The sequence below is a fragment of the Benincasa hispida genome, unplaced genomic scaffold (assembly GCF_009727055.1).
Source record: "Benincasa hispida cultivar B227 unplaced genomic scaffold, ASM972705v1 Contig740, whole genome shotgun sequence".
Taxonomy (NCBI): Eukaryota; Viridiplantae; Streptophyta; class Magnoliopsida; order Cucurbitales; family Cucurbitaceae; genus Benincasa; species Benincasa hispida.
The window spans coordinates 2,555-15,198 of record NW_024065085.1 but is presented as its reverse complement, the minus strand read 5'-3'; the positions used below and the strand labels follow the sequence as shown (position 1 = coordinate 15,198).

Sequence of the window (12,644 nt, the reverse complement as noted above, 5' to 3'; positions counted from 1 at the left end):
GATACGGAATGTTGGTATTTTCCTTGGCTATTTCCTTTTACTGTAAAGCTTATAGAGTTTCAATAAAAGAACTTTAATAATTGAGGAATCTTAATGATGTAGTATTTGATGAATCTTTGCAATGGTTATTCTCAATGAGCCTATTATATAGTGATGTTTTAGAAAGGACAATTTGGAATTTACTTGTTAGTGACAAAGGCAAGAAAATGGTTTTCAAAGTAATCATGAGGCTGAGCTAATCGAAAAAGAACGAAGTTGGTTCTTCATCCATGCCTAAAGAAGTGGGAGTAATGCTCCTTCCCATCCCAAAGAATTAATTCACTTTGGTGGACCCCCGAACAAGGTGGAAAAACTCCGTCTCGTCTTAAAATATGTTTTAAATAATCTTGCTTTTCTTTGTTTTCTCAAATTGACCAAAAAGTTTTTTTAAAGATGCCCGAAAATATGGAATTTGGATTTTTTTAAGCTTATGCAAGAAGAATTAAATCAAATTTGAAAAGGAATTAAAGTTTTTGAAGAGTTTAGTCCCTAGGTCCCCCTCTCATGCTTTCTTAATTGGGAACTAAAATGGGTTCCTTAAGAAATAAAATGGATGAAAAATGAAAATTCGATTAGAAATAGAGCTAGACTTGTAGCTCAAGATATTTGTTCAAGAGAAAGGAATAGATTATGAAGAAACTTTTGCACCCGTTGCTAGATTAGAAGCTATTAGAATGTTGCTTGCTTTTGCTTCTTATAAGAATTTCATTTTGTATCAAAATGGATGTGAAAAAGTGCATTTTTTAAATGGTTATATCATGGGAAAGTTATTGATAGAACAACCTCCGGGATTTTGAAAGTTTTGATTTTCCTAATCATGTCCTCATAAGTTTGAAAAAAAGCTCTTTATCGCTTAAAAACCAAGCTCCAAGAGCTTGGTATGATAGACTTAGTAATTTCTTGCTTGAGAATAGAATTTAAAAATGGGTAAAATTTGATACTACAATTTTTTTTATTAAGACTAAAGAAAATGAATATGCTTTTTAGTACAAATATTATGTGGATGTATATATTTTGGTTCTACTAATCCATCTTTGTGTGAAGAATTTTCTTAAGTGTATGCATAGTAAATTTGAGATGAGTAATGATGGGAGAACTTAGCTTCTTCCTTGGACTCCAAAAAAACAACTCAATGATAGTATTTTCAATAAGTCAAGAAAAAAACACAAGGGATTTTGCTCAAAATGTTCAAATTCAATGAAGGTAAAATTGCAAAAAATCCTATGAGCACATCCACTAAGCTTGACAAGGATGAAAAGGTAAGTGTATGGATTTAAAAACTTATAGAGGTATGATTGGATCTTTACTTTATTTAACCGCAAGTAGACCCGATATTATGTTTAGTGTATGTCTTTGTGCTAGATTTCAATCTTGTCCTAAGAAAATCCACATTACATACCGTTAAAAGAATTTTTAAATATTTGCTTGGTTCTATTGATTAGGCTTATGGTATCCTAGAAATGTTGAATTTAATTTGGTAGGATATTCCGATGCGGATTTTGCAGGTAGTTTACTTGACCGTAAGAGTACTAGTGGGAACTTGTCAATTTTTTAGTAATTCCTTAGTTTCTTGGTTTAGTAAAAAGAAAAAATTTGTTTGCCTTATCCACTAACCGAAGTGGAATATATTGCAATTGCTAGTTGTTGTGCTCAAATTCTTTGGATGAACAAACTCTTTGTGATTTTGGAATTAAAGTTTGATAATGTGCCTATATTCTGTGATAATACTAGTGCTATTAATTTGACTAAAAACCTAATACATCATTCTAGGACTAAAGCAATATTGATATTAGGCATCACTTATTAGAGAGCATGTGCCAAAATGATAATATTACTCTTGAATTGTAGCTCTAATAATAAATTAGCGGATATTTTACAAGCTTTTGAATGAAGAAAACTTAGGCTTGAGCTCCGGTATTATTCGTTGTGATGCCTCTTATTTTATAATTTTACTTGTTAAATCTTTTAGAAGGCATTTTGATAGGGGAGAGATATTATTCCTGTTTTTAAGGGAAACATTTATGTAGTCTAAATTTTTCTTAATTATTCTTTTTGATGATTCCAAAGGGGGAGAAGTTTAAGAAATATGACTAACTGTTAGACACAAACATAAAATAATATTAAATTTATTTTTTTTTAAATTTCATTTTTTTTATTTTAAATCAATCCAAAAATCAAAAGTCCATCATATGTTAATCTCTTAATGATCCACCATTCAACCAATATGCTGCCACATGTCTACATGCAAATGGTTTGATTATGTCACGTCATCCACCACGATATTTTCTCTATAGACTTGTTTCGGTCATATTGTCTTCGTTTTAGCTCCAATTTGAGTGATTCAAGAGGTGTTGGAATCGTTATTCCGAGCTCTACGCTATGAACATATTAAAACACTAAGATTTTCAGTAATTAAAAATTGAATTTGTTATCATCAAAATATTGATTAATTAATTAATTTGAGATTAAGGGCCAAAAAGGCAACACAAACGTCTTGAGATAATCGATGTCATATGTTTGTGTGAAACTTTTCGCCACAAGACGTCTCAATAAAGCCATCAGCTTTGCATTTCAAGGTATATACCCACTCGCAAGCCAACCATACGTTTGCTTCTTGGTAATGTGATCAGTTCCCAAGTGCCATTCTTCTTTAGAGCCTCAATTTCTTCTATCATAGCTTTCTTCCACTAAGGATGATTGAGGACTTCTTTCTGGAGGGTATCTTATCACTGAAACGAAAGCTTTCAAGTTAGGAAGCTTGATAGGACACAAAGTTATTAATAGGATGAGAAGTCAAATATCTCTTTTCTTTCTTCAAGGCAATATAGATTAGAAACAACAGAAAGAGGAAAAGAGTTAGTATTGAAAGACAGATTGATCAGATATCTCTTTTAACGAATTACTTGATTGCGACAGCTTATCGAGACTTGTTACTAGACCAAGCAAAAATTTCCTAGAAGAGAGCTTAAAGAGAGTTGAAGTTTAAAGGAAAACAGACCATAGAAAATCAGTCTTGAACTCTAGAACGAAGGGGATAGATTGAACATTGTGCGATTCGGTTCAGTTTTAAATTCGATTTTGATAGTTTTAAAAGATTTATGTTATATTTTTTAAAATTAAAAAACGCTTCGATTCAGTTTGATTTTTAATTTGGTTTTGTTCTTTAAATTAAAAATGGTTTGGTTTTAAATTCGATTTTAGTCTTTGTTTTTAAATATATAAATATACAAATAAATATATATATTAGTTAAAAACGGTTAGGTTCGGTTTCAAATTCTGTTTTCAAAATTGAAACCAAACCGAATCCAATCAATTCGGTTAAAAATTTCTTCAAATCGGAACTAATCGCATTTTTCGATTTTATTTAGTTTTCGGTCGATTTTTAGAAATGGTTTGATTTTTGTGGTTTGAATGGCCACCCTAATGATTTGCATCTTTCTTTAGTACAATGGTTGATTTTTTGCCAAATTCCAAATTCCAAAAACAAGTTTTTAAAAGCTACTTTTTTTAACTTTCGAATCTTGGCTTGGTTTTTTAAACCATTATAAAAATTAGATTAAAAAAAAGAAGAAATTTAGAGGTGAAAATAATTTTTTTAACTTTCGAATCTTGGCTTGGTTTTTTAAACCATTATAAAAATTAGATTAAAAAAAAGAAGAAATTTAGAGGTGAAAATAATGTTTATAGGCTTAATTTATCAAATAAAAATAAAAAAAATCAAACAATCTAATTTCAAGAGAGAGAAAAAATGTGGCTATGCGAGAGAAGAAAGGTGGAAGGTGGAAAGGAAGAAAGAAGAAAGAAAATTTTGTCAAAAAAAAAAAGAAAAAAAAAGTAAAAGAAGAAAAAAGAAAAAGAAGAAAAAAGAAAAGAGTGAAGAAGGGAAGAAGGGAGAAGAAAAGAATGAAAGGAAAAGAAAGAAGAAATAAATAAGAGGAAGAAGGAAATTAAGAAATTAAGAAAAAAAATTGATAAAATAAAGGGAGACCAAGGACGTGAAAAGAAGAAAGGAATAACTAATAATATTAAGTGAAAATGTTCCTGAATTTTGACGAATAAGTGTGTTTTATAAGTATTCAAAACATGTTCTTGAATTTTTTAAAATATGTGCATGAGTTTTCAAAATTTATCTTTTTAATCTCAGATTTTAGAAAATATGTTTAAAAAGTTTTGAAGTAATTTTTATTATTTTAAATAATTATATGACATTTTGAATTAAAAAAAAATTAGAGAGAATTAGTTTAACCTATTTTTAAAAATTCATAGGCTAAAATGATGTATTTTATAAACTTGGAAACCAAATGCACATATTTTCAATAACTCGAGGACTAACAAGGTAATTCTATAATAATTAACTACAAAATCAAACTTAAAAGTGTCAATTTCTAAATTTAGAGACTAAATAAAAATAGAACTCAAAATTCACGAGTAAAAATGTAATAGTTTAAAACCTTGTGTCCAACGTATAAATTAAATTCAAAATCTAGAGGTAAAACTTAAAATGTTACATTTTAAAATCGTGAGACTAGATAGAAATTATATCCAAAACTTATGTAAAAAAATAATTTTTTTTCCTATGTTAAACAAATAGAAAATATCTAACATTTGTTTATTTGATTAAATTGTGTTTATTTTGTTTATTTCTCTTCTTTTTTTGTGGGTCCCTATCGTGTTTATTTTGTTAACGTATTAAAATTGGTCGTAATCCATTAGTCGTTATATTTTTTGGTTTCTGGTGATTTAATATTATTTTAGTGATTAAGGTATTCACTAGAGAAAAATAGCCCTTTTAAAATTTAAATAGTTTGTATTATTAATAATCAATGTAAAGGACACATGCTTATACTTTGTAAAAATTAAAGCAAGCAATTGATAGTTAAAAAAAATGTTTTTTAACCTCTAAAGTATGAAGACTTTAATCTCTAAATTAAAGAAAAAGGTGCATATTAATTGTTGTCCAGCTAATATTTTTTTTATATCTTATGAATTCGAACCAAATTTTGGAATAATTAAAGAGAGAAAAAATTAACATTTGATGTGGGATGCTTTTCTTCCCTACTCAATTTTGCTTTGATCACTTTTTGTTTTTTTTTTTTTTTTTTTTTTTTAAGGTTAACACACAACTTAAATGCATCAACTAACGTCTCATTTGATAACTATTTGTTTTTTAAGTTAAGTTTATATACACAACTTCCATTCATAAGTTTCTATCTTTTTTTAAAAAAATTATTTTGTAATTTGTTTTTATTAACTAAGTCGAGTTTAAAAAATCAAAAACATATTTTTCAAAATCTTGATTATTATTTTTAAGAATTTGAGTAGGTATTGAAGTATATATACATTTTAAAGAAATATGAATATTATGATTGAAAAATGATATTTTTTTTTATAAAAAAATTGTGAATTAAAAAGGTACCTTTTGAAGACTAAGGGGCCAAACACACATGTAATGGGTCTGATTTTGTTATTTATAATTAGTATAATTCTAAAATATAAAATAAAAACAATATGATATTGCAAAAATACATTTGTTGTCCTTAAGTTTTAAGTCTAAATTTTATTGGATTCTTAGATTTCAAAATATTACTTTTTACCCTTAAGTTTTGAGTTAAATCTTTGTTGGTCTCTAGTTATGTTTCAAAATAAAAATGTTAAATTTTTACCCTTTGAGTTTTTATGTCGGTATTTATTTGGTCTTTAGATGTCAATATTTTATACTTTGACTCCCGAGTTTTTATTCGTGCTCTCACAAAGTCTTTGACTACCCTAGCCCTCGTCGAGGTGGTCTTTTGATCCTTTAGACATAGTTTCTTTTGGGATAACTTGATGAATTGCTAAATCTAAAAGTCATTTTGAAAAATGACTAACTAATCTTTTATGGATAAATGACCAAAAGATTAGATGATTTTAAATAATTAGAACAAACTAAAATATCTCGTAACAAAATCCTGAAATTATGAGGTAATTTTGACAATCTATGTAAAAAAGAATAAATTTTTTAATAAAAATATTTGAATTGCAAGGATATAAAATCTAAGTTATTAAAACATGTTAATTTAAAAATTCAATACAAAAAGATAATTATCACAAATAGCATAAAAAAGTTTTCATCATTCACAAACAACACATTTTTGGTCAATTAAATTAATAGCACATGCTTATTCTGCTTTAACTTTTTTTTTTTTTTTTTCTCTCTATGTTTACTCAATTTAATAAAGTCCAAAATGTTGATAATTCAAATCATTAAAACAATTGGGAGAAAAAAAGAAGAATTTTTTTTGGTTCTATTTCTAACAATTGCCCGTTAGAGTGACTCAAAATTAACAACGGCTGATTTTATTTAGAAAGAAAAAATAGAAAAAGAAAAAGAAGATTAAAAAAAAAAAAGAAAAATCTGTCTAACTGAGGGCAGTTCCTTCCCCCAACCAACCATTTTTCTTCTTCTTTGCAAAACCCCTGTTTCTCCGTCACTTTCTTCTTCCCATTCGAGTTCGATCGAAGATAGAAGGGTCCTCCAGCATCAACAATGGCGGCAACTGAGCATAGAAGTCACCATCAAAACCCCAGGATCTTCCTCTTTCTTTTACACAATGGAATAAGTGTAAGGAAAAAGGAATCAATGACTCTTCATTTGCCTAATCTGTCTCTGCCTTTGCCTTTTCTATCCTTTGAATCAGGAAACCTTCTCGATTTGGCCAAATAACAAAGGTTAGATACTCAATCGAATCTGCTTTATTTTATATGGAAATTTCTAGTGTTCGTTTATTATCTATTGAAATTCTATGCTGCTGTGTAGTGTTCTGTTATTTGTTTATTCGAACTCAGAGTCAAATCTTCGTCTCTGTTTACATCATTACTTGTCACTTATGATGCTTTTCTGCCCCTATATAAACCCGCTTTCGAAACCTTGTTATATAAAACCATTCGCTTTCATAGTTGCAGAATACTTAATTAAGTTTTTTTTTTCCTTCACAATGGCCCAGCAGAGCTCTGTCCCAACAACAACAACAACAACAACAACGTCAGAACCTCCTCCGCGTCCATTAAGCCCAACTGAGCCCTCTATTCCCATTGCTTACCCTATCAAAACACTCAGGGACCTGGAGTCCAGGGCCTACTTCAATTCATTTCACTACCCATTTAATATATCCACCGTTCCTCTTCAACCCGCGCCATTGCCCGACAGGCGTAGGATTCTTGTTTGCCATGATATGAAAGGTGGATATGTTGACGATAAATGGGTTCAGGGTGGAACTAACCCAGATGCTTATGCTATATGGCATTGGCATTTGATCGATATTTTTGTTTACTTTTCCCATGATTTGGTCACGCTTCCACCTCCATGTTGGACAAATACAGCTCACAGGCACGGTGTTAAGGTACCTACTCATTTATCCATTGCTTTTACTGCTCCATCGAATACTTCTTTGTTTGTTTATTATTAATTATTAGTTAAAAAGTGCTTTTTTTAGTATCTACAAATTAATAATGGTATCGAATCTATAGGTACTTGGAACATTTATTGTGGAAGGAGGGGGTGAACATGTTCGGGACACCTTGCTTTCATCAAAGGATTCTGCTAAAATGTATGCAGAGTGCTTAGCCGAGCTTGCTATTGCATTGGGATTTGATGGATGGCTGGTATTGCTTATAAAGTCTTCCTACCCATACTGCATTTTTTGTAACTGCATCGAAATGTTCATATTAAATCCTATAGCTTATTAGGTGTAAATACTTCTTTACAACATATTTATTCTTGTGTTCTTCTTTTTTGAATTTTACAAGCTTGCGTGTATTTGTGCACAATCAAGATTTGAATTCTGGATGAGCTTGAAAGCTATATAAATATGCTAATCAATGTCTGGTATAGGAGATGTAATATTTTTTAGTTGTCCATCTATAAGATTTTACAAGGAAATCTAAATAATTGAACCTTAATCATAGGAAACAAAAGTAATTCTATTGATAAATGAATAAATTAAATAGTGTGAACAATATGAAGCGAGCCTTGATTTTTTATAGTTGTTTCTTCTCAATCAAAGTTTGTTCTTGCAGATGAATATGGAAATCTCCATGAATCATCAGCAAGTTACTCATATGATAGAATTTGTGAGCCATTTAACTCAATCTATGCATTCTAAGCTACCTGGGTCTTTAGTTATATGGTAAGTCCTAAGATATGTTACATTCTTAATAATTTGCGTTTTGAGCTTATGGAATCTATTAACCGTTCACCTTCGCTTATAGACTCTTATCCCAAAAAAAAAAAAAAAAAAACTGTTTACTTATGGACAGGTATGACAGTGTAACCGTGGATGGTCACCTTCACTGGCAAAATGAATTGAATGAGAAAAATAAAGTTTTCTTTGATATCTCGGATGGAATATTTGTAAACTACTGGTGGAGAGTAAGAAATAAATTTCTTTCATAACTTATAAGAAATATTAGTTATCATCTCATTTTATATCCTTTTGAAAAGATAACATCAATGATCAGACAAAAATTTTCATCTGTCATCTTAGGAGGATGCCCCTAAAAAATCTGTTGCTGTTGCTGGAGAGAGAAAGCATGAAGTGTACATGGGCATTGATGTTTTTGGGAGAGGTACCTTTGGTGGTGGAGGATGGAATGTAAGCATACTGACCCTATCAGGTGTATTGAGTATTGACATGTGTTATCACTAGTCTACAAGCATCATTGTCAGCATAAGTTGGACACTTTTATAGTTGAATATACGATATCGTAACTGGTTAATTAATTCTGTTATCGAGGTAAGACCAATTATATGTTTGCCCATGTAGCCTTTACACATACCTTTTCATCTTTCAGGTATAAAACTATAAACGAATGTCGATGTCGTGTTACTAGTTTTTGTATTGTTTTATATTGAGTTCGATTATCCCAAACTGGGAATTGGTAGAATTAATTTTTCAACAAAAATATGCTTGCACATCAGACAAATGTTGCACTGGATGTTCTGAAAAGGGATGATGTGTCGGCTGCAATATTTGCTCCTGGATGGGTGCATGAGCACGAACAGGAAACTGATTTTCAGACTGCTCAAAACAAGTAAGTTAATGATATGAAATTAATTTTTTAGGGGATCATGTCGATGTCGTAGTATTGTACTGTTATCCACCCTTTTGAAATTTCCTACAATAATTGATTTCCTCATGTTTTATAAGAACAACTTCTGGATATTATAACCAACTTGAGCATCTTTCAATTGTTTAAGGGATATCATTCAATGTTTGAATCCTCGCACCCTACATATTGTTGTACTAAAAGAACATTCTGAATATCATAGAATGTTAAGACATTCTCAACTTTGAGGTTACTTTGAAGGATGTGTTTTATCTTGAAAAATATGCTTTCCTGGTTAATGTGTCATTATATTTTACTTAACTTTTTGATATTTAGTCTGTTTTTGTATATTTAGTTGGTACTTATAATGTTCCATCATTTTTGGAGGCTTGGAATTTATTGTCTGCAAGACGAAGTTTTGCAACCTTGCAATTATTCTGAATGTTGATATTCGCTAATTATATCATCAAAATTCTTTGGCAATTCTTCAATTGAGACATTTCTCGATGCTGGGTCACTTTTATTTTTTCCTCATTTTGGAATTGTTATCCTTTTGTTCTTATCAGGGCCTTTTGTTTTGTTTTGTTATGTTTCTGACCTTCTCTTTATGTTTCTGACCTTCTCTTTCTGTTTGAACTCTTGTCCTATTGTCTTGTTCTTGTATTTTGAGGATTAGTCTCTTTTCATTTTCTTATGAAAAGTTCCATATCCTTTTCAAAAAAAAAAAAAAAAAAAAAGAAATTCTTTTGCATGATGTGCTGTTAGGAGAGTTGCCATTGGTCATCTTCCTAAATATATGATGAGGTTTAATATTATCTACTTTTTGGACTTAACAGATGGTGGGGTCTTGTGAAGCAATCATGGGAAATAGTGCGAAGTTACCCAAAACAACTACCATTCTACTCAAATTTTGATCAGGTTAGAACTTTTTTTTTTTTTTTGAGAGCACCCTAGTTTGTCAATTTGTCTAGTATAGAGTGAGTGGAAGTGGAATTGCATGGCCTAAAGGTTAGATGATTTGGTAATGGGTATAAGTCCATCATGCTTTCATTCTCAAACTTTAATTGAAAGGAACAAATCCTAATAAATAGATTTCAGATTCTTCATGGATAATTTCTTTCGTATCTCCAAAACATAGCCTATGTATGTTTTGTTTATTTAAATCTCATTTGAGCATCGGGAATTTATCATATAGTTGCGACATCCAAGTAATCCACCTACTTTCGAATTTGATATCAAGTAGATTTCGTACTGTTTTGAATGACAAGAAGTTGTTGAGTGTATTGTTATCACATACTTGGATCAATTTCATTGGCATCTTGTCAAAATGTCATTAATCTGACAGCTACAAATAGTCTCTTGCATGAAAATTGGTCGATTATTAATAGCTAGGTGATAAATATTATCATCCAGTCAAAGTTTATCTCTTACCACGTTTCCAGGGTCATGGTTATCATGTTTCCATAGCTGGAGTAAAAATCTCAGATGCTTCTTGGAACAATTTATCCAGTCAAAGCTTCCAGGTAAACAGTATATCTCTATGAATGAGGATATTGAAGGGTTTGCTTTTCTTTAATCCTACTCTACATACATTAAATAATTTTATTACTGGCTTGTATCAAAGTGTCTGCCCCTGAAGGCATTAAAGGAGACCTGTTAGTTACCATTTTGGAATTCCCATTTCTGAGCATTTGCAACTTCTTGCAGCCCATACTTGACGTAACTGATGATTCAACTTCACGCTCTATCCAAGCTTATTCTAAGTAAGTAGAAATGCTCATATCTATCATCTTTTCAATGTGGAGCATTGATAGTAAATAGTAGCCATTTATTTGGCCCTAGGATTCTTTCTTCAACCCCTTCATTTGTTTGTAATCATTTCATTTGTTTAATTATAAATATGAACTCAAAGTTTCCTTAGTCTGAATTCTTGGATCTTTGCTAGTTTTGAGGTAGTCTACAATGGTGGAGGAAGCATTGCACTCAAAGGGACTCTTGAGCAAAATTGCTACAATATAATAAGACTATTTCAAGGAGAGCTTGCTTTAGGGGATGTTCCTTTAGTAGTCATCTATTCTGTAAGTGAATTGTATGCATTTAAGATCTAGAAATTACATGATTCTTTATACATTTAGTTCAACCTTGGTCCACGACTTAATTTTTTGCAGTTAACGTCAAATGGGGATTCTCAACTAGGCCTTTTGTTGGAGTTCTTTTCCAGCACAGATAAGAGAAAGGTTTTACTTGCCTCTAGCAATGAAAAGCAATTCTCGACTGATTTCTCTGAAGTGATTGAGACAACACCAGTTGAAGTGCCTGGACTTTCTCCTGATTGGTTCGTTTATATGGGCAGAATTCAAATGAGTGGATACAAATTGACAAATATAAATGTTGTCTGCTATAGATCAAGCTCTAAAACTAGTGCATTGAAACACAAATGTGGAGTGGTTGGGAAAAATAATTCACTAAATTGCAGTTCATCGTCTGACTACTTTGCAGTGCTCGGTAATGTCATTGTTCGATCTGTTGAGGAACCAGATCTTCCACCACCTAGTTCATGGCTAGTCAAATCTCCATATGTTAGAAGGACTACAAGTGCAGATGGAACAAGGACCCTTGACATTCACATCGTTTGGGAGTTGAAAGATAGCAGTAGTGATAAGGTATTTGAACGCTACAATGTGTATGTCATGGAAGTAGTCGAGGAAGGCAACAATCCCCTTGCAAAATTACATAATGTTCCAAAATATCTCGGTGTGGCACATGTAAAAGCATTTTATGCCTCTAACCTTGCAATTCCTTCCGGCATCTCAGGTTTCAAATTCATAATCCAAGTTTGTGGAGTGGATGGGAGTGTCCAAAGATTGGAGGACTCTCCGTTTCTCTATGTGAATGTCTTATGGTAAGCAAGGGTAAGTTTTCCCCAAAAAGTTGGAGTTCGGAGGAGTAGAGTTGTGTTTGGGCAAGAAGTTTATGGGTTGGACGACTAAAACCATTTGTTTCATTTCTTACTAATTCACTACACTGTGGACTGCATGACCAAACAACTCTTCATATTTCATAACTATTCAGACTTTGCTCCACTCTTTGCTCAAAACGTCCTCTTACTAATTATGCTTATTTAATATTGTATCTTTGTGCTTTGATCGTTGGTGTTGGTTCTTCAGTTTGGTGGGTTTTCTCTGAAGGATCTTGGTATTTGGGTCGTTTGGTGCTTTTGCATATGGTTTTTCCTTCTTTCTTGGGTCTTTATTTGATTGGGTTCTTGTTTTGGAGAGCTTGTTTTTCTCCTTTTGTGGTTTTATTCGGCTTTGTGTGTGTTTGGCTGTATGTTATGTTATTTCACTTCTGATTGGGGTTTGTATCCATAAATATTGTACTTTATATCTATCAATACGATGTTGTTTCTGGTTAAAAAATATGCATTAAATTTCTTCAAATTAGGAGCAAAAGAATAATATGTTTCTCATACCATCAAACAATGCCAATAAATTTGCTGTTTTAAGGCAAATAATGGTAGG

General features: G+C 31.2%; 1 protein-coding gene across 1 annotated transcript; it reads left to right on the top strand.

Annotated features, from left to right (window-relative positions):
• Positions 1-6,780: 6,780 nt before the first annotated feature.
• Positions 6,781-12,220, top strand: LOC120070008 (cytosolic endo-beta-N-acetylglucosaminidase 1-like). Its single transcript, XM_039021853.1, is given in 13 exon segments — positions 6,781-6,840; positions 6,842-6,991; positions 6,993-7,418; positions 7,546-7,680; positions 8,095-8,204; positions 8,335-8,446; positions 8,562-8,669; positions 8,996-9,108; positions 9,960-10,041; positions 10,566-10,646; positions 10,831-10,886; positions 11,069-11,201; positions 11,292-12,220. Coding segments are annotated over 13 exon segments (2,304 nt in total). The 3' UTR covers positions 12,030-12,220.
• The last annotated feature ends 424 nt before the right edge of the window (positions 12,221-12,644 follow it).